The sequence below is a fragment of the Nerophis ophidion genome, linkage group LG14, assembly GCF_033978795.1.
Source record: "Nerophis ophidion isolate RoL-2023_Sa linkage group LG14, RoL_Noph_v1.0, whole genome shotgun sequence".
In the NCBI taxonomy this organism is placed as follows: domain Eukaryota; kingdom Metazoa; phylum Chordata; class Actinopteri; order Syngnathiformes; family Syngnathidae; genus Nerophis; species Nerophis ophidion.
The window spans coordinates 21,576,903-21,600,882 of record NC_084624.1 but is presented as its reverse complement, the minus strand read 5'-3'; the positions used below and the strand labels follow the sequence as shown (position 1 = coordinate 21,600,882).

At 41.5% G+C, this 23,980-nt stretch overlaps 1 protein-coding gene across 1 annotated transcript in view; it reads right to left on the bottom strand.

Moving 5' to 3' along the window:
* Positions 1–23,980, bottom strand: part of LOC133568280 (ephrin type-B receptor 1-B) — a 576,210-nt gene that overhangs the window by 13,087 nt on the left and 539,143 nt on the right. Inside the window, 1 exon segment of the mRNA XM_061920097.1 lies at positions 11,930–12,079. Coding sequence (XP_061776081.1) covers positions 11,930–12,079 — 150 coding nt within the window.

Here is a 23,980-nt window from a genome sequence, read left to right as displayed (position 1 = left end):
CTGCCATTTCTATAACTAAACATAACAAATCTATAGTTGATTTTACAGTGCATGACTAAATGGGCGGGAAAAAGTATCGGTGTCACTTTTACAGAAAAATTATAGTTTTTTTTTTGTTTTTTTACCGTAGAATGTATGCTCATTGTTTTTACAGTGCATTACTGTAAATGGGGGGCAAAAAAGGTACCACTGGTATTTTTTGGTAAATTTTGGTGACTAGGCTGCCATTTCTATAACTAAACATAACAAATCTATAGTTGATTTTACAGTGCATTAATCTATATTGAAAAAACAACAACAAAAAAAACGGTAGCACAGTTCCTTTTACGGTAAAATTCTTACCACTGACTTGCCAGTTTTATATATCATAAAATCTATGGTCATTGTTTTTACAGTGTGTTACTGTAAAGAGAAATAACATATCACTGTTATTTATGTGGTAAAATTCTGGTGACTATGCGGTCATTTTCTTTTTTTTTTTACCATAAAACTTGCAGTCATTATGTTTACATTGAATTACTGTAAATGGAAAAATGTACCACTTTTATTTTTACAATTTAATTCTGGCGACATAGCTGCCATTATTTTACCGTAAAATCTGACTTTTCTTTTTTTATTACTTACAGTTTATTAGTGAAGTGAACTATATTTATATAGCGCTTTTTCTCTAGTGACTCAAAGCGCTTAACATAGTGAAACCCAACATCTAAGTTACATTCAAACCAGTGTGGGTGGCACTGGGAGCAGGTGGGTAAAGTGTCTTGCCCAAGGACACAACGGCCGTGACAAGGATGGCAGGAACGGGGATCGAACCTGCAACCCTCAAGTTGCTGGCACGGCCACTCTACCAACCAAGCTATAGCGCCCCATACTGTACACTGACTACTCTGAAAAATATCCAATTCCATTAGTAAGTAGTAGTAGTAGTAGTAGTAATTGAATTTTATACACACACACACACACACACACACACACACACACACACACACACACACACACGCACACACACACACGTTCTACAGGTTGTGAAGGCATAAAAAAATGAAGTAAAAGGGCCACTGCCCGGTTAGCTCATACATGTCTTTAAATCTCTGGATTGATGAAGTAATGGTAAATGGGTTGTACTTTTATAGCGATTTTCTACCACTTTTTAAGGAGCCCAAAGCGCTTTGACAGTATTTCCACATTCGCCCATTCACACACGCATTCACACACTGACGGCGGGAGCTGCCATGCAAGGTGCTAACCAGGAACCACCAGTAATGTACTCATGGAGACCAAATTTAAATACTGTATACTACCAAGTAAACGCCCTTGGGAAAATAACAGCCTATGTCCTAATATCCGCCCGGGGTCTGAGTCCATTTTGTGAATTAAACGCCTCTTCCTAATAATAGCCCATGTATAGTGGTACACCACAACTGATGGACGGGAATACTTTAAGGGGGAAGAAGAACAGAAAGTTTGACTTATAGGTCAAGCTAGCGGTTGTGAAGTATGCGGAGCAGAATTCTGGTTTGGCAGCGGCCAGGCAGTTTCAACGTTGACCCAAAGCGTGTACGCGAATGGAAACAAAAAAAGGGAGAACTACTATCTCAGTCTGCAATCGATGGAAAATGGGCTCGCTTATCTGGCGGAGGTTGGAAGAAAGTGAGCGACGAGCTTGATGCTGATTTGTGTCAGTGGATACATCACCTTATTGGACTGATGTTTGTCCCGCAAAATGATCCACATTAAGGCCAAGGAGTTGTATGCCACCGCGAGTGACACGAGTGTTTGGTGCAACGAGTGGCTGGCTTAATCGGTTCCTGCATCGGAATAATTTTACCCTCAGGAGGAGAACAACTGTTGCACAGAAGGACGCTCCTGTCCAGAATATTGTCAACTTCCTCGTTTTCACTACTAAACAGATAAAGGCCAAGAAAATCCAGCCCAAGAATATTATTGCCATGGATGAAAGAGCCGTCTGGTTTGACATGGTTGGTTTTAGTTCGGTCAATGAGTGGGGCGCCCGCTCCATCTACCTCAAAACCCCCTGCCACGAGAAGGCACGCGTCAATCCAATCCAATCCAATCCACTTTATTTATATAGCACATTTAAACAACAAGAACATTTCCAAAGTGCTGCACAGCCATTTTAAAAACAATATAAAAAAACCTATATTATGCTCCACCAATGACTGAATTAAAACAAAAAATAAATAAATATAAAACCAATATAAAAAACAATATTCACGGTGGCTCTTGCAGCCAAAGCAGACGGGACAAAGCTGAAGCGTTATATTGTGTTTAAAGGTGCTGTCCGTGATGTAAAGGCTATGCAGAGCATCCCCGGGGTGATCATAGCTTCCTCCAAGAATGGCTGTGTGGTGGGCGTGACAGAACCAGCTTTGAGATTAGCGACAGGTGATTGGATGACACAGCTGAGAGTGTTGGTCTAATCACCTGTCGCTCTGTTAAAGGGGAACATTATTACTATTTCAAAAGGGTTAAAAACAATAAAAATCAGTTCCCAGTGGTTTGTTGTATTTTTTTAAGTTTTTTCAAAAATTTTACCGGTCTCGGAATATCCCTAAATAAAGCTTTAAAGTACCTTATTTTCGCTATCTTCGAAACCACTATCCATTTCCCTGTGACGTCACACAGTGCTGCCAATGTAAACAAACAATGGGAATACCACAGCAAGATATAGTGACATTAGCTCAGATTCAAACTCGGATTTCAGCGATTTAAGCGATTCAACAGATTACGCATGTATTGAAACAGATGGTTGGAGTATGAAAATATTGAAGAAGAAACTGAAGCTATTGAGCAAATAGCTATTGACGCTATTCATAGCCATAGCATGGCCGAATAGCTGCGTTAGCATCGCCGGTAAAATGTGCGGACCAAACGATCAGGACTTTCGCATCTTTTGACACTGGAGCAACTTAAATCCTTCGATTGGTATTTTTTTCTCATTAAATGTGGGTAGAAGGAAACGTAATATAGTTGCAAATGCATCTACAAGTTATCCATACATCTCTGTAGCATGTCTGCTTTAGCACCACCCGTAAATAGCATGTTAGCATCGATTAGCGTAGCATGTTAGCATCGATTAGCTGGCAGTCAACATCAACAAATCTCACCTTTGTGATTTCGTTGACTATCATTGCAAATGCATTTGCAGGTTATCCATACATCTCTGTGCCATGTCTGCCTTAGCATCGCCGGTAAAATGTGGAGACACTCCAGCACATTCAATGGGGGTCTGGCGGCAGACACTTTCGCATCTTCGGGCCAGTGGTGCAACTTGAATCCCTCCCTGTTAGTTTTGTTACACCCTCCGACAACACACCGTCAAGGCATGATGTCTCCAAGGTTCCAAAAAATAGTAAAAAAAACGGAAAATAACAGAGCTGAGACCCGGTGTTTGTTATGTGTTGAAAATGAAAATGGCGGCTGTATTACCTCGGCGACGTCACATTCTGACGTCATCGCCTCCAGTGCGATAAACAGAAAGGCGTTTAATTCGCCAAAATTCACCCATTTAGAGTTCGGAAATCGGTTAAAAAAATAAATATGGTCTTTTTTGTGCACCATCAAGGTATATATTGACGCTTACATAGGTCTGGTGATAATGTTCCCCTTTAAAGGCGGCAGTCAGGAAGGAGCGGTGGTGAATGGCAGTTGAAGCACACGCACGAGCGAGGAGAGCAGGACAAACCACTCTGAGGGAAAGACATTTGCTGAAAAGCACAAAAAGACTTTTGCACCATCAATTGAACAATAAATATTATTGTTAACAACTTGGAAAAGGAGTGGTGACTGGTGGCCAAAAGAACCCGGAAGGAAGCAACTTCCATGCGCGTGGCTGGATGAGGAGTAGAGGGTGCTCTTGACGGGGTAGGTGCAGCGGGCGGCGCTCAGTCTGCCGGCGGCGTCCAGGGCACGCTTTACGGAACTGAGGAGGGCGGTGCTGGACCGAACGGGTTGCACCGCTGAAGAATACCGGCGCCAGTTCAGATCCATGCGGCTGGGGGAAGAAGGACCGGCCGTTCGCATTCTGCCAGCGGCTCCAGGAGGCGGCGACGCGCTGGCTGCAGCCGGAGGAAGGAGACGGCAGGCTGCTGGACCAGCTCGTCCGAGAACAGTTCCTGGAGGCAATCCCGAAGCGGACGGCTGACTGGATCCGGTACCAACAGGCCCCGAGACCTGGCAGCTGCGGTGACCCTCGCCGAGGACCACCTGGCCATCCACCGCGAGGCGCATCCAGCAACCCCAACGCACGGACAGAGAGCGCAACGGAAGGAGGAGGGAGTAGAGCATGTCCCACACCATGACCTGCATGACTCTTCTTCTGCTCTTTCTTCACAGATCCCAGCTGCTGCCTCCAGAACATCTCCCGCACAGACGTCCCGTCAAACGCGTGGGCAGGCGTGCTGGAGGCGTGGGCGGCCCGGTCACGCGTCAGGGACCTCAGCAGGTGGAGGTGGGGCGCGTGGCCGCGGTGGCCAGCCATTCAGTGCCCTCCGACGGCCCGGGTGAGATGTACGGTATCAAGGTAACGATACAAGGGAGTACATACCAGGCGATGGTGGATTCGGGCTGCGGGCAGACCATGATCCACCAGAACCTGGTTCGACCCGGGGGCTTTGAGGCATGCAACACGGCTAAAAATCAGGTGTGTTCATGGGGATGTGCACAAGTATCCTATGGTGCCTGTAAAAATTTGGTATGAGGGCCAAAAGCATAGGGTTGAGGTAGCTGTAAGCGCGCACCTCTCACACCCCGTAAATTTGGGCACAAATTAGCCGGGGTTTAGAGGTCTACTGACACAATGCGTGGGGGTGCGTTCACGGACCATAATAAAGGGGAGTATTTGTGCGGTTCTCAGTGGCGACGCGGGTTCATCCGACACTGCCAAGCGAGAAACGGCCGGGGCTTCGCGGGAAGCCCACCTGGCCCCCTGTTGGCGCTCTATGGAGGATTTTCCCCTCGAGCAGTCTCGCGATTAAACTTTGTGCGCGGCTTGGGACCAGGTGGACTACATCGACTGTCAGCGGGTGCACCAAGGAGCAGCGCGGGTATTCCCTCACTTTTACGTTATTAGAGACAGATTATACCAAGTAAACCGTGACACTCAGACAGGAGAGGAAATCACCCAATTATTGGTGTCAAAATGCCGTTGGGAAATGATTTTCCAGGCGGGACATTTTAACCCGATGGCCGGGCACATGGGGTATGATAAAACACTCAATCGGGTCATGGTCCGTTTCTATCGGCCGGGCATCCGGGGAGACTTGCGCCGCTGGTGCGCTGCCTGCCCGGACTGCAAGCTGGTGAATCCAGCGACCACCCCAAAGGCACCTTTGCGCCCATTGACATTCATGGAGGTCCCATTCGAGAGAATTGGCATGGACCTCATCGGACCATTTCAGCCGAGCTCACGGGGGTATCGCTTTGTGTTAGTCCTGGTGGATTACGCAACACGCTACCCCGAAGCAGTGCCGCTGCGCTCCATCTCTGCAAAAAGTGTGGCGCAAGCGCTGTTTTAGGTCATCTCCTGAGTTGGAATCCCGAAAGAGATTCTGACTGACCAGGGCACGTCCTTTATGCCACGCACGATAAAGGAACTGTACGGATTATTGGGAATTAAAGCAATCCGCACCAGCGTGTACCATCCACAAACGGATGGGTTGGTGGAGTGGCTCAATAAAACGCTAAAAACCATGATCCGCAAATTTACGCACAAGGACAAACCAAATTGGGATAAATGGCTGGATCCCTTAATGTTTGCGATGCGGGAGGTACCCCAAGCCTCCACTGGCCAAACACCTTTTGAGTTATTATACGGCAGGAAACCACGCGGAGTGTTGGACATAATTAAAGAAAGTTGGGAGGAGGGTCCAAGCTACAGCAAAAACGAAATCCAGTATGTCCTGGACATGCGGGCAAAACTCCACACGGTGGGGCACTTGTCACGTGAGAATTTGCTCCGTGCCCAAGAACGGCAACAACGCACGTATAATAAGGGAACCCAGCTAAGATAAATTTCACCAGGAGAAAAAGTCCTTGTATTACTCCTAACATCCAGCTCAAAATTACTTGCGTGCTGGCAAGGACCCTTTGAGGTCACACGGCAAGTGGGTGATGTGGATTACGAGGTTCAACGCTCGAACCGGGGCGGAGACACTCAAATCTACCATCTCAACCTGGTGAAAGCATGGAGGGATGAGTGAGTGAGTAGTGAGTGAGGAGGAGGAGTTGGGACCAGAGATCCTGCGCTCTGCCCCTCCCCCTTGCCATCAAGTGAGCGGTCGGGGCCCTCCGATACTACCTCCTGGGGCGCTCAGTCAGCCTCTGCTCGGACCACAAACCCCTCCAGTGGCTCCACCGCATGAAGGATGCCAATGCGCGGATCTCCCGTTGGTATCTAGCTTTGCAACCCTACAACTTCAGAGTGATCCACAGACCAAGTGCACAGATTGCCGTGGCCGACTTCCTATCCCGCTCTCTCCCGGGGGTGGGAGGAGTAGGCGCGACCGGACAGCGTCACAGCCTGAGTCTGCCGGTGGAGGTATGTGGTGGGCGTTGCCTGCGCACCTACAGCGAAGCGGGGTGTGACAGAACCGGCTTCGAGATTAGCGACAGGTGAGTAGATGACACGGCTGAGAGTGTTGGTCTAATCACCTGTTGCTCTGTTAAAGGCGGCAGTCGGGAAGGAGTGGTGGTGAATGGTAGTTGAAGCACACGCACGAGCGGAGAGAACTAAGACAAACCACTCTGAGGGAAATACATTTGCTGAAAAGCACAAAAAGACTTTTGCACCATCAATTGAACAATAAATATTATTGTTACCAAACTGGAAAAGGAGTGGTGATGTCGGTGACTTGTGGCCAAAAGAACCCGGAAGGAAGCAACTTCCAAAGGCTGGCTCAATGATGACCTGACAAAGGATTGGCTCCAAAGGGCAGTGGGGAAATTTCACTTCGGACCAAGGGAACTAGCATGGGACTCGTACCGATGCCATATCAGCGAGGCCACGAAGGCAGAGCTCAAAAGGATCTACAACCTTACAATGGCTGTTATATCTGGAGGTTGCACGGAGTACCTGCAGGCCCCCGATGTTGTGTGGCCCTTTCAAAGCGTAGCTCCGTGACTACTATGATAACTGGATGGCTGGTGATAAAGACAAGACCTACACCAAGTCATGGCACCTTAAAGCCCCTTCCCGCCGCCTCCTGGTCGACTGGGTCCTGGGATGCTCTGGATCTGGACACTCTGATCAACTCATTCAAGGTAGGCTGGCTGGCTGTGTGTATGTGTGTGCAAACAGTAGCCATTGCTGATTGTTGCTTTCTTGTATCCTACAAGGTGTGTGGGCTGACAGTGGCAGCTGATGGGAGTGAGGACCAGCTCATTTACTGCCTCAAGGAGGGACAGCCATGTCAGGCAGGCAGAGAGATGTTTTTGAGGGCTAGGCAGCAGGGTGCTGCTGTGGTACCGGAAGAGTAGGCGAGTGACAAGGAACAGCAGTTCCTCAATAAACTTGTGATTGAAAAGGAGGATGATGAGTGGGTTTGAGTTGCATTTGGGGTTGCATTTGCTGCAGTATTATTGTTTTAATAGTTTTATCGAGTACTTGGTACCATAATTTTATTTTTTTCCGTATGCTGCTTTATTTAAAACTTGGAATACTGTAGCCTTTATTTTATTTAAGTGACACTATTATTGTTCTGTTTTGATGGTGGGTTTTATACTTGCGTACTTGGTACCATAATTGTATTTTTGCCGGTAGGCTGCTTTATTTAAAAACGTTATTTATTTTCAGTATTGGTGTTCTATTTGATAATTGTTGCACTACTGCCATGTTGAGGCCTTGTTGATCTTTTGTCTTTTGATAGTCTTGTTTTTTTGTGTGTATGTTTACAATAACTTTGACATTTAAAGTTTTTATACAAAAAAAATACTAGACAGTAACCATTGTAACCAAATAATGGCCTGGTGCAGGCTGGTGCAAAAATAAATAAAAGCCTTGTGCAAATAACCGCCTGCTTCTTTTAAACGCCCGTCTCCAAAAATGATTTTGTGAAATAAATGCCCGGGCTACTATTTGGTAATATACGGTAATTTTGCATAATTCACAGAAATGTATACGTGACTACTGAGGACCATTTGAAAAAAAAAAGTTCAAATTAAATATGACATGATCTTCAGAATACAGCACTACAGCTGTCCTCCTATAGGAATTTTCACCACTTTAATGTTAAATCCTGCATTTTCTGTGACATTACTGAAAACTGCTATTTAGCAGTAACGAAGTTGTCTGCAACTCCAACTACCATATATGGAAGGATGGAACATTCTGAATGTGAATCATACTTAAAGGTAATAATGTTTTATAATCATGCTGTATGAAAATGTCATCCTAACAGTGTCCTAACAGGGCTGCTGTGCAAATGTCTCACACTCGAACTAACCAGTAAACATGTTTTATGGGCCAAAACTCAAACATCACTTAGGCATCTTCAGAATGGATCTGACCATCATTTAAAAAGGTTTCCCTTTAGGGGACCTGTTTTTTATGTCCCCATACCGTCAGAGGTCCCCTAAAAGCAGACCTTGGCAAATTAAGGCCCGTTGAGCTTTTCAATCTGTCCCGCCAGACATTACCAAATATTTTTTTAGATCTTTAAGATGGAAAGTGTAGCTGTTATTATGATGTGCAGTCATGTAAGTCTTCAATTATACAAAGTATTTCAATGGTTGGAATCTGCGCTCATGGATGATATACCAGTTACTATGGTCATCTAATTAGTTACTATGGTCATCTAATGAGTTAATATGGTCATCTACGTCACAGCAGCTCAGACGAGGCACCAAGCAGTGAGGGCAGGAAGCGTTTCCACAGACGCAGAAGGAGATTTTCACATCAAAGTTTAAGAGATTAGTGATATAAAGAATATAATAGAATAGAATAGATTAGAAAGTACTTTATTGATCCCTGTGGGGAATTCACCAAATGTCAGATATATCAGATTTTAGGTGGGTTTATTTTGTACCCTTCGCGTTCATAATTCACAGTTCATTGCATTTTTGTTGCGTTTCACTTTATTGTAAAATGTGTCGATCGAAAGGGGGCGTGACGTTCATATTTTGTCAATATTCTGTGTTTTATCCTTCATTGAAAAATTTAAAAATCCATTACGTTTTTTAAGGTGGTCTGTCATACCGTTTTTAGCATTCAATCAGACATTATTGTGAGGTTTTGTATTAGTGTTCCTAAAAATAGATATACCGGCCCCCAGGCACATTTTTTTTTTTCTCTAAATGTGGCCCCCGAGTCAAAATATTTGCCCAAGCCTTCCTAAAGGGGACTGTGTAAACAGAGCGATGTCCCCATTAGGTATTAAGTAAGCATGGCCAGGACACACACACACACAGACACACACACACACGCACTACCCAGAGAAGATACTGTATTTACTCTTTGATGGTGATAATGTCGCTGAGTTTTGGATGGAACTTGCTGGTGTCCAAGTTGTAACGAGACATCGTCTTTCTGGAGATATCATTTCCCATTAAAATGTATCTCTGAGAGATAAGGACTTGCTGTGAAATGGAGTATTAAAGATACTATCAGAACATATTAGATGCTGCCGAGCAGACTGCAACTCAGCAGATTTTTCCTCTCTACTGGATGGAGATGTTGGTCTGTTTTTAACGTGTGTGTGTGTGCGTGTGTGTGCGTGTGTGTGAGTGTGCAGAGAGAGCAGCCGGACATGCTGAGTGATGCCAGTTGTCGTCACCGTGTTGGCCCTAGCAGGGAGTGTTTGCGGCTGGCCCACTGAGGCAGCATCTGCTCCTTGTGGAGTGGGCTCCTACTGTACTGATGGTGGGTAGTCTCGCTCTGGTGACTTACACACACACACACACACACACACACACACACACACACACACACACACACATGCACACACACACACACACACACACACACACACACATCTCACTATTTGGGTTTGTAACCAAGGCCAGCGTCGGTCTGTTCTCATATTTCCGTGAGTGGATCCATTCCAAAAAGGCAGCAAAGCCGCCATCGTTAATTGTGCTCAATAAGTCTCCAGGAATCGACAAAGACCGTGAAGTCTCAAAGTCACAGTCAAGGACATCGTCAATGGCCACGGAAGATGGATGATGATAAAAGGTGAGATTCATAACCACTTAATGATAATATATACAGCACGTATGGGGCCCAGATCGCCATTTATCATTAGCTACTTAATTAGCATCACAGTGTGACCCCGGGGTTAAACCTCCATCTCCTGAAGACCACCGTCTGACCTGGGCACCATTAATGTATTCATTTTAATTAATGTATTAAATTAACAAATTTTTGTGCTCTTTATTGAGAATCACTTTTAGAAGACTTCTGAAAATATAATTTAATTTAACAATCACTTTTAATCCAACAAAATGTTTTACATAACATATATATATATATATATATATATATATATATATATATATACAATCTTTCAGTACCATTCGATAGTAATTACATTATGTCAACATAATTAAGTGTATTTAAATGTCAACACTGCCTACCCCCCTCCCTTTATTCCAAAACAGACAAACGGACAAGGTAAACTAGATTTTTCTTTGTTTTTCATCAATGTATCGACCTGGCTGTAAAAGTTAAGAAGTTGTGTGATTTCAATCTCTGATTGCACCACAGAGTTAGTGACAGTGTGTACAGTGGGGCAAAAAAAGTATTTAGTCAGCCACCGATTGTGCAAGTTCTCCCACTTAAAATGATGACAGACGTCTATAATTTTCATCATAGGTACACTTCAACTGTGAGAGACAGAATGTGAAAAAAAAATCCAGGAATTCACATTGTAGGAATTTTACAGAATTTATTTGTAAATTATGGTGGAACATAAGTATTTGGTCAACCATTCAAAGCGCTCACTGATGGAAGGAGGTTTTGGCTCAAAATCTCTGGATACATGGCCCCATCCATTCTTTCCTTAACACGGATCAATTGTCCTGTCCCCTTAGCAGAAAAATAGCCCCAAAGCATGATGTTTCCACCCCCTTGCTTCACAGTAGGTGTGGTGTTCTTGAGAGGCAACTCAGTATTCTTCTTCCTTCAAACAGGACAAGTTGAGTTTATACCAAAAAGTTCTACTTTGGTTTCATCTGACCACATGACATTCTCCCAATCCTCTGCTGTATCATCCATGTATCCATTTTGGTATAAACTCATCTTGTCGTGTTTGGAGGAAGAAGAATACAGAGTTGCATCCCAAGAAAACCACACCTACTGTGAAGCATGGGGGTGGAAACATCATGCTTTGGGGCTGTTTTTCTGCTAAGGGGACAGGACGATTGATCCGTGTTAAGGAAAGAATGAATGGGGCCATGTATCGTGAGATTTTGAGCCAAAACCTCCTTCCATCAGTGAGAGCTTTGAATGGTTGACCAAATACTTATTTTCCACCATAATTTACAAATAAATTCTTTAAAATTCCTACAATGTGAATTCCTGGATTCTTTTTTCACATTCTGTCTCTCACAGTTGAAGTGTACCTATGATAAAAATTACAGACCTCTGTCATCATTTTAAGTGGGAGAACTTGCACAATCGGTGGCTGACTAAATAATTTGTTGCCCCACTGTGTGTTGGCAGGTCGGATGCAAACAAGGACAGTTCAGCGAGTTGTTGTGTATTGGACTTTGTTTTTAAATAAAACGTTTATCTATAACCCTTATATGTTTATTTATATGGTGTTCAAAGTGTAAAAATGCAGGCTTTTGTCCCACTAGTCATGTTTCTTATGGAGAAATGTGCTTCCATATACAAACTAACCTTGTTCATGAACCAATGAGGTTTGTAGATTGAAGGCTCCAATGCATATTCAATATGTTATTAAAGACTTACATCCTGATTGGACATGTCCCAGTAGGGCCTCTCTCCGAATGACATCACTTCCCACATGACGATGCCGTAGCTCCACACGTCGCTGGCGGAGGTGAACTTCCTGTAAGCGATGGCCTCTGGCGCGGTCCACCTCACGGGGATCTTTCCGCCCTGGAAGGAAAAGACAGGAAGACACATCTTACTAAGTTTACTATGCTCCGATTACTATGTACTTAACAGTGTGTGCAATCTTTAAAATAGCGTGTACTATCAGCGGACGTGTTGCATGCGATCTACAATGGCTCAGACCTCATTATTTAAATGAGGCATCACCATGGAGACACTCATTTACTGCACATTCATTTTCGTAATGTTTTCAAACATGCAGGAGACATGTACCACTTTTTATGGGCATTTTAGAAGCAGTCCTGCAGTGCATCTACATTGACACTACCTTCTTTTTTTTTAAGCGTCAAAGGTGTGCTCATTGGAGAGAGGCTGCACTTACTCAGTGCAAGATGCAAAAAAATGCATACTTAATAATAATAATGGATTAGAGTTTATATTGCGCTTTTCTATTGTTAGATACTCAAAGCGCAAACATGAAAAGTGGGAAGCCATCATTCATTCACACCTGGTGGTGCTAAGCTACATTTGTAGCCACAGCTGCCCTGGGGTAGACTGGCGGAAGCGAGGCTGCCACTTTGAGCCTACGGCCCCTCCGACCACCACCTATCATTCATCATTCATTCACCAGTGTGAGCGGCACTGGGGGCAAAGGGTGAATTGTCATGCCCAAGGACACAACGGCAGCGAGTTGGATGTCAAGATGCGTGGAGCGAACCTGCAACCCTCAGGTTTCTGGCACGGCCGCTCTACCCACTACGCCATGCCAACCTTAAACTATTTAACTACTTTTTACCAATAAAAAAAAAATAAACAATATGTATTCCATGTAGGGCTGAGCGATATATCGATATACGCTATATATCGCGGGTTTGTCTCTGTGCGATATAGAAAAAGACTATATCGTGATATTCCAGTATACGTTCTCACGCAGTTGCTTTTAGCTGCGGGGATTACACTACAGGCTCTTCCCACTCCTTCTTGTCTCTCCTTCTCACAGACAGCAAGCACACAAGTTTTACTAGAAACAGTTGTTTTTCTATGGTTTGCAAAAAAAAAAAAGTTTTACTCAATATGACTGTATACTGTAACACCCAATATGACAGTAATTTAAACATAACTTCTAAACCACACATGAAAAATGTCTAAAAATGTTTAAAAAAAATATATCTTTGGGAGTTTTACTCGAAACAAAAGCGTTTTTAAATTTTGCAAACGCAAAAATTTGTTTTTTTTACTCAGTATGACAATAATGTTCTTAGAATCCTGAGGTAATGCGAAAAAAGCAATACAAATGTATTCAAACATGACTTATAAACAACACATGCAAAATGGCTTATAATGCCTGAAGAAATGTATCTTTGTGAGTTTTACTGCGGAAAAAAAAAACATTTGGTAAGGTTTGCAAAAACAAAAAGTAATTTTTTCCTCAATTTGACAGGAATGTACTTACAATCCTGATATATTGGGGAAAAAGCACTAAAAATGTATTCCAACATAATTCCCAATCCAAATGTGCAAAATGTCTAAAAATGCCTGTGATATTGAATCCATTTGAGTTGTACTAGAAACAGTTGTTTTTCTATGGTTTGCAAATAAAAAAAAAGGTTTTACTCAATATGACTGTATACTGTAATATGACAGTTATTTAAACAGAACTTCTAAACCACACATGAAAAGTGGCTAAAAAGCCTGAAATAATATATCTTTGGGAGTTTTATTCGAAACATATGCTTTTTTAAATCTTGCAAATGCAAAAAGTAGTTTTTTACTCAATATGATAATAATGTTCCTAGAATCCTGAGATAATACGAAAAAAGCAATAAAAATGTATTCAAACATAAATCCTTAACAACACATGCAAAATGGCTAATAATGCTTAGAGATATTTATCTTTGTTAGTTTTACTAGAAAATGATCTTCTGTAAGGTTTGCAAAGACAATTTTGTTTGTTTTGTTATACATAACAGTGTAACTGTTATAACTTCAAAAATACACATGCAAAATCCACTCCTTCTTGTCTCTCCTTCTCACAGACAGCAAGTGCACAAACTTACATACGTCACATACGTATACGCCCTCGCCCAGCAGAGAGGTAGCAGCATGGGTAACGTTAGCTGAAATGCTAGCTGAGTGTTGCGAGTGGTAATACGAGAGAGAGAAGGTGCCAATCTGGTAACAAATGAAATAAATAATTAATTCCCAAGAAAAACAGCAGGGGGTCCATCGTCTGGCGGTGGTTTGGCTTCAAGCGGGAGGATGTTGAATAGACCAGTGGTCCCCAACCACCGGGCGACCGGGCCGCAGAAGATATTTTTATTAATTTTTATTTTAAAAAAAATATATTTTTTTTTATTTTTTATTTTTTTTTATTAAATCAACATAAAAACACAATATACACTTAAAATTAGTGCACCAATCACAAAAACCTATTTTTTTCATGACAAAAACGTTCCTTTTTCGTGACAAAGAAAAAAAAAAAAAAAGAAAGATGCCTCGTTCACTGAGCGCGTCCATCTGTATTTGGACTACCTGAGCCTCAGGTAATGTCTTGTATTGAAACTGACAGCTGCTTGTCTAATAATCCAAATACGCGCACACACACACACACACACATTTACAGTTTTGTGTAAACAGACAGGCTGTCAAGCTGTGCATCCGAGCTGAGCCCACCGCTGGTTTAATAATGCCAATTAGCTCAACCTCAGCGTTCGCAGATAAGCCGCTGTTGGCTACAAATCCGGAGAAAAACAGAGCAGCGTGAGCGAGGGTCAGAGATGGTGACTGAATGCAGACAACGGTAGGGATGGCTACATGCTGCACAAGGCTTGCGCTAAGGCCCCGGTTATCCAGGGTAAATCCCACCTAACCTTATCCATGTCCACACAAAACAATGCCACCGTTTAAGAACACCGCTCTTTAGTCCGTTGGCGCAACGCGACCTAGTACGCATGTGCGGAAAATGCGCATGTCATAGTCACTTCCAGTGTTGCTTTGTGTGCCAGTGCTTAATTGTAACTTATCTGAACAATATCCAGTGTTGTGGTATTTCAATGAACTGGAATCCAGTGTGCTGTGGGGCCCTGTTGTAGTGAATCACACCTGAACCATCATAAATCAATCAAATCTGTATTAAACACGTAAACAATTTGATAAATGACATCAATCAATCTAGGGATCTAGATATCTGGTCAGGACACTCCTCACTCTTTTGCCTTCACCTTCATTGTCCATTCGTTTTTGGTGACTTTATATACTCTGGACCTAGACGTTGAGTCTGCGACATACATGGCGGACAATAACTAATACTAGGGGTGTGGGAAAAAAATCGATTCGAATACAAATCGAATACGTTGTACGATTCAGAATCGATTCTCAATTTTAAAAAATCGATTTTTTTTTTTTTTAATCAATCTAACAAACCACTACACAGCAATACCATAACAATGCAATCCAATTCCAAAACCAAACCTGACCCGGCAACACTCAGAACTGCAATAAACAGAGCAATTGAGAGAAGACACAAACACGACACAGAACAAACCAAAAGTAATGAAACAAAAATTAACATTATCAACAACAGTATCAATATTAGTTATAATTCCAGCATAGCAGTGATTAAAAATCCCACATTGACATTATCATTAGACATTTATAAAAATAAAAAAAAAAGAACAATAGTGTCACAGTGGCTTACACTTGCAACGCATCTCATAAGCTTGACAACACACTGTGTCCAATATTTTCACAAAGATAAAATAAGTCATATTTTTGGTTCGTTTAATAGTTAAAACAAATTTACATTATTGCACTAAGTTGATAAAACATTGTCCTTTACAATTATAAAAGCTTTTGTTTTTAAAATCTACTACTCTGCTTGCATGTCAGCAGACTGGAGTAGATCCTGCTGAAATCCTGTGTATTGAATGAATACAGAATCGTTTTGAATCGGAAAAATATCGTTTTTGAATCGAGAATCGAATTGAATCGAAATATTATCGAATCGTGACCCCAAGAATCGATATTGAATCGAATCGTGGGACACCCAAAGATTTGCAGCCCTAACTGATACAGTCTGCTTTACCAGTACAAATGCATTAGCCGTTTTCCTCGACGGCCAAGAAATACAAAGCACACGCTACCTTTTTTTATCACATCCACGGGAGCTTGCATCCTCATTGTCTCTCCTTCGACAAATGGATAAAGTTTTTCGGTAAGTAAAATCACAGCTGACCCGGTCGGACAATGTAAAGTTCTCTTGCCATCTGAGAGGTGTTGTATCCCAAATAGCTGCAATGGCTTTCTCTTAAGGTATTCATGTGTGATTTCCACAAGCGTCTGTACATGTAGAGCAGTGGTTCTTAACCTCACTGAAAAAAATAACTCATAAGATTTACTTTAAAAAATTATTGTAAATATTTGCACGCAAATCATTTAAGTAAAATTTAATGCTGCAATATCAAGTAACACTCACTTGCCAGTATCAAGTAAATTCTACTTACCATATAACATAACAGTTGTGAAGATATTAAGTAACAGTTACTTAATTACATCCAAGTTTTAAGTTATATTTATTTAAACAAACTAAGTAAAGTCTACTTATTTTTCATCGGTAGGAACATCATTTTACTCAAAATTTTAAGTACATTTTATATACCATATTTCCTTGAATAGCCGTCGGAGTGCTAATTATTTTACAACCTCTTCTCACTCCTGCGTTTATCAACGGTCTGCAGGACAACAAGAATGTGATACAATAGACTTTAATAGAGAATTATTCAGCGGCCGCGACATGGTGGTTGGGACCACTACTCTTCAGCATGTCATTGCGTCCACTTTAACACCATTCTGTCTATGTGCCGGAAGGACGCATACATTTCACTGTTTCTGATACGAGATTGCGATGCATACTTGGTCAACAGCCATACCTTTTACACTGACGATTGTGATATAAACAACTTTAAAATTCTTACTAATATGCGCCACACTCTGTGAACCCACACCAAATACATTTCTGATAAACATCGACTCTGGAACACATTATAAACGCAAGATAAGAATTACCCATAATGCCACCTTGCGGTGCCCTGTGAAGTGATCCTAATGGCCAGAGCAGAGCCAGTCGGCCAGAGCCTTTTGTGCTGTGCGCATGCATCGTCGTGCATGCGTTTCAAAACACTAGATTTTCAAAGTAAAGTTTATGTAATATTTTTGGGTTTATGTACAACTATTAAACATTTAAATAGTATGAGGAAACATAAGTAAAACCTATTCTTCCCCCATAATTCATGTATTACGTTAATAAAATGTTTAATTTTACTTAAGAAACTCGAGTTCTTACTGAATTTTAAAAATATTAGGTATAAATTATGACAGTTACTCTAATAGAGTTTACAGCTCCAAAAAGTCACTTTTTTCAGTGCTGGGTTCGATCGAACCCTAGGTGTTCGGTAAGACGGCCTCAGGGGTTCGGCGGAGCCTCCACCGCGGCGGTCAAGACACAACTCATCGTGTAAATAAAAACGTTTCCCATCGCCGTATTATGGATTTCCCTGAACAATGTTCCCTCTAATTTTCCATCCAATTTGCAGGTGTGACATTTGTTGAGAGTTAATGCACTGTGTTGGTTTTGTTCTTTGAACAAGGTGATCTCAGGTTCATGCAGGGTTGATTTTGTGCACCGGTAAAAAAACAACAAATATATAACTTTGTCTTGAATTAGAATGTTTTATTTATTTATTTTTACACTAAAGAGTTCGGTGAAAGCGCATATGAAATTGGTGGGGTTCGGTACCTCCAATAAGGTTAAGAACCACTGATGTAGAAGAAGGAGAAACACGGCCATGTCTGGATGACTCGCGTCCATATTTGCAGTAGTTACTTACGAGTTACAAAACCACTTTATTATAAAGCTGGCTGTGGTGCGGTCTTTCTGATGTCACTTCCTGTGTGGGCTCGGTCTTTCTGGCATCACTTCCTCTCCGAACTCAGTATGTAAATGATCAATGGGTCCATACAAAGCTAAGTGCCGGAGATTCAAGAAATACACGGCGCACTTACCCGTGTAAAAAAATTGTCTCCGAGGAGCGGGACCTTAAACGCTGGTTTAGTGTGGCTGAAACGGGGCTTAGGCTAAATAATTATTTGTTTAAGGGGTTATCCAGCTTAGTGTAGACATGACCTAACCCAGGGGTGCCCATTCTTTTTATGCAGGCGAGATACTTTTAAATTCACCAAGTGGAGGGGATCGTTCTTATATATCATTTATATTGATTAATTTATTTATGAAAGCGAGGGTGAGAAGCTCTGCGATCTGGGAGGAACTCAAAGTAAAGCCGCTGCTCCTCCACATCGAGAGGAGCCAGATGAGGTGGTTCGGGCATCTGGTTAGGATGCCACCCGAACACCTCCCTAGGGCACGTCCAACCGGTAGGAGGCCACGGGGAAGACCCAGGACACGTTGGGAAGACTATGTCTCCCGGCTGGCATGGGAACGCCTCGGGATCCCCCGGGAACAGTTAGACGAAGTGGCTGGGGAGAGGAAGGTCTGGGCTTCCCTGCTTAGGCTGCTGCCCCCTTGACCCGACCTCGGATAAGCGGAAGAAGATGGATGGATGGATGGATGAAAGAGAGGTTTTTGTTAACAATGTTAATGATAATACAAGCATGTTTCACATTCCTTTCTTTCATGAAGACAAGACATTCCTTTCTTTCATGAAGACAAGAATATAATTTGGTGTATGACCTGATTCTGATGACTTGCATTGATTGGAATCAGACAGTAGTGATGATAACGTCCACATTTTTAAAAGGAGGAGAAAAAAAGTCCTTCTTTCTGTCCAATACTACATGAAAGTGATTGCTTTTTGTTTGTCCAGCTTCCATACTCCTTTTTATACACTTTACAAGAACTACATTGGCGACAAACTCCGTAGCTTAATAGCTTGTGCACGCCAGCTTTCCAAGACTCTTATTTTGTTAGTACAGGCAGGATGGAGCAGCGCTTTTATTGTGAAGACAGGACCTTGACAGTCGGTCTTAAGAGTTTCGACACCAGGTAGGGCGCGAGAATGTTGAAATAAAAAGTGTTTCTGGCCTTCCTGTCGGTCATTTTTTCTTAATAATGATCTGGCAGCAGCCAGCGTCATCTCACAAGACCCTCGGGTGCCGTGAACGTCAATCAAGTGACCAAAGTGACGTCTTGGTGAAGATTGACGATTGACCATTTTTAGGTCAATTTTTTTCGATGCCTAGCTGGCGATGAACTGACACACCCTGCGCCATCGACCCTTGCTCTAATCAATGCAACCCTTCTGCAGAGTGGTCTTCACGATCACATTCATCTCTTTACGGTTTGACCTCTGAAAGGTGAAGAGAGATGTAGAATTTGACCCTGAATGCACACTGCTGCAGAAACAAGAAGGAGGTGTGCGCACACAAGACATCAACAAAGAGAGCAGTAGATCAATAGAGGAGCTACGCCATGTTGACTTCACACTTTTCCCATTTTTTACTTCTCGCAATATCACAATCTTCTCAGATGTTTCTATTTTAGGGGTGTAACGGTACACAAAAATTTCAGTTCGGTACATACCTCGGTTTAGAGGTCACGGTTCGGTTCATTTTCGGTACAGTAAGAAAACAACAAAATATAAATGTTTTGGTTATTTATTTACCAAATTTGTAAACAATGGCTTTATACTTTTAACATTGGGAACACTATAATAATTCTTCCCACGTTAATCCACATTAAACTGCCTCAAGTTGTTGCTTTGATTAAATAAAATGACAAAACCTTTCTTCTACATATAAAAAGTGCAACATTGAACAGTTTCAAGTCAACTCATCATGCTTAATTTATTACAGCATTTGGGAAGCCTGTAGTTGACTTTTATTATACACACACACACACACACACACGCACGCACACGCACGCACGCACACATCCACAGCAAAATGAGCTAACCTAATGCTAAAAGCTAATTAGCCTTCACCTCAACCCAGAACTATGAGAGAGCTGAGCTGCAGTTTAAGTTTCTAGAAGGTCAACGGGCTCATAGTGATGTTTGTAATAGTTGTGACTGGGAAGTGTTTTTTTATAATTTGGGGAGTGTACGATGTCAGCTGCTCACCTGCTAAACACATATCTGCTCATCTCGACGCCCGAGCACTGACTCCATTCTTTCTGAATATGCCCTGCTGATTGGCTGTTACATCGCTCTGACTACGCAATGTTGATTGGCTTTGTATGTAACCAATCAGATGGTTGTGTGGGCGGGACAATGCTGGGTGCTCACTGCTCAGACAGTAGTGATGGGATCGGCAGTTCTTTTGACTCTACTGAATCACTAGAATCAGTTCCTTAAATTGATTCGTTCAAAAGATTCATTCACCGAATCACTTCTGCAGCAGCAGTTCTGTGTGCAGGTCGGCGAATCATGAGTCAGTCAGTAACAGCTTCCCCAGCGGCAGATCTCGGTGTGTGAGAATCTGACAAGATAATAACAATTTATTTTAAAATTTACTACAAATATTATTATTTTTTTTTTCCTTCTTCTTTTTTTTGTGTCCTCTCCATGAAGTGTCCATGACATTTTAAACTGGATCTGAAAACAAAATAAAAAAAAAAAAGTTTTCGTAGATTCACGTGATTCACGTCGCGACACAGTCAGTTCTCTGCGTCAGTACGTTCGCAAATGTGAATCACGTGATTCGCACCAGTTCGACTCATACCGGCATGGTCGCGGTGGAGCTTAACTGAACTGAGAAAGGAATGAATCAGTTCAAGAAGTGATTTGGTTCAGTACGTTCACTCAAAAGATTTGTTTTTTCGAACGAATCGTTTGCGAACGACACAACACTATCAGACAGAGGCAGCTGCAGAGCAGATTGTTAAGACTTTAATTTACGAACTCGTTCAATATACCCTCGTACCGAACCGAAACCCACGTACCGAAACGGTTCAATACAAATACACGTACCGTTACACCCCTACTCTATTTGGCGCAAACCAAACACTGGCTGTACAAAGACATAAAATGCCTTCTTCTACATGCATATTTAATTATATGTTAGGTAATGCTGCAAAAATGTTGTTAATATACAAATGAGAACATAAGAAAAAGGTTGAACACAAGTTATTCAGGGTTGCTGGTCAAGTTTGTTCAATTTGAAACATTTCTTTCTTTTTGAAATATCAAAAATAATCATTGTTGTCAAACTACAAGTGTTAACCAAGTACAAAAAGAATAATTATGATGAAAATATTGAACCTTTTTTTTTACTAAGTTTATTTATGTATTTAATATTTGTTTACTTACTAGGGTATATTAATTATTTTTTTATATAATATGTGTTTACTTACTAAGGTATATTCATTATTTTATTTATTTAATATTTTTTTACTTACAAGGATATATAGTTTTTTTTTATTATTTATTAATTCACTGTTCTGTTACAGAGAACAAGGAAATGGGATACAAATTGCTATGGCATGAAAAGGAGGAGGATTAAATAAGCTCTGATTCTTCCCACTCCTTTTCGGACATGCCATCATTAAAATTACATTGCATCGTATAAATGTTCCAAATAAATTGAACTGAACCGCATTACCATAAATTTCGGAACCCTGCGGCTTACAAGACAATGCTGCTAAATTAAGGATTTTTCTTTGCTGATGGCCACAATAAAAATAGTTTAAAAAAACAACAACAAAAAACAAATACACTGAGAAAGTGTTTTATTTTTATTGCTATGGCGCCATCTTTTGGATAAGTTTGCTCACTGCAAGTGCTTCTTTTTTGTGCTTTCAACCGCAAGTACAGTGCTGTTCAGTTTTCTCACCATCCATGGCGTATATACTTGTATAGATTCCTCATTCATAACTCCAAGCAAAGTTTGTAAGTTTTACAATACAACTAAAACTATTCATACTTACTAAAGCGTCCCATGTGTGATGTCTGTAGGAGTGTTTTCATGCATATTTGTACGGACAATCGTAATTCTAGGGTCTGTGTTATTATTATTCACTTACAACGGCATTCTTTTTGTAATGTTTCGGCTTCACAAATTCCTCAGTTTACTTTTTGCCAGTCTAAACCCTCCAAAGAGCTTATTCCGGCATCAGCTTAAGACCACATTATGAAAAAGACCAAATCCTGTTGAAATCTGATCTTTTCAAATGTGATTTCAGTCCAAACGCAATGCGACCCGAATGTGACTTTTTCACCATCTTTGGGGGAGATGTGTCACTTGTGTGACAGCCCGCCAGCTGAAGTAGATACTTTATCACAACATCCAGTTTCGGTGAGCAAAGTCTTTTTAGAACGGTGCACCCAGACCAGTAGTCCATGTCACCCCCGTTTGATCCAGGCTTCATTGGCTTCCAGGCAAATTCAGTTGAAGATTTTAGTCCTGACTTTGCATAAGTTAAATGCCGGGGCCCATCAGTACATCACTGACTTATGTCCCTACTTTTCAGTTGCATGGCTGGGCCCCTCAGTACATCAATGACTTGTTATGCCCCTATTCTTCAGTTGCATGGTGGGGCCCCTCAGTACATCACTGACTTGTTATGCCCCTACTCTTCAGTTGCATGGTGGGGCCCCTCAGTACATCACTGACTTATGTCCCTACTTTTCAGTTGCATGGTGAGGCCCCTCAGTACATCACTGACTTGTTATGCCCCTACTCTTCAGTTGCATGGTGGGGCCCCCAGTACATCACTGACATTTACTTACTTGTGAAGATGTCCGATAATGGCTTTTTTGCCGATATCCGATATTGTCCAACTCTTAATTACCAAATCCGATATCAACCGATACCGATACCGGTGTATATATATATATATATATATATATATATATATATATATATATATATATATATATATATATATATATATATATATATATATATATATATATATACATATATATATATATACATATATACATATATATATATATATACATCTGTATATATATATATACATATGTATATATATATGTATATATATATATATATATATATATATATATATATATATATATATATATATATATATATATATACATATATATATATCATGGATTAACAATTTATTATGCTTAATTTTGTTGTAAAGCCCAGCTGGATGCATTAAACAATGTAACAAGGTTTTCCAAAATTAATCAACTCAAGTTATGGAAAAAAATGCCAACATGGCACTGACATATTTTTTATTGAAGTCACAAAGTCCATTATAATCATTTTTATAACATGCCTCAAAACAACAGCATGGAATTTGGGACATGCTCTCCCTGACAGAGCAAGAGGAGGTTGAGGTGGGCGGGGTTGGGGGGGCTGGGTTGAGGTGGGGGAGTAGCGGGGGTCTGTATATTGTAGCGTCCCGGAAGAGTTAGTGCTGAAAGGGGTTCTGGGTATTTGTTCTGTTGTGTTTATGTTCTGTTACGGTGCGGATGTTCTCCCGAATGTGTTTGTCATTCTTGTTTGGTGTGGGTTGACAGTGTGGCGTATATTTGTAAGGGTGTTAAAGTTGTTTATACGGCCACCCACTAAGTATGACCTGTATGGCTGTTGACCAAGTATACGTTGCATTCACTTGTGTGTGTTAAAAGCCGTAGATATTATGTGACTGGGCCGGCACGAAAAGGCAGAGCCTTCAAGTTTTATTGGAGCTCTGTACTACTCCCTATGTCTGGTTACACAGCGCCGTTTTAAAAGTCTTTTTGAAACTGATACCGATAATTTTGAAAAAGATACCGTAGGGGTAGGAAACCTATGGCTCGCGAGCTAGATGTGGCTCTTTTGAGGACTGTATCTGGCTCTCAGATAATTCCCAGCTGACATTGCTTAACATGATAAGTAATGAATAATTACACTGATAAATAACTGTGTTAAAATAACGTTCAAATAATAAAACATTCTCATTCATTTTATTCCATG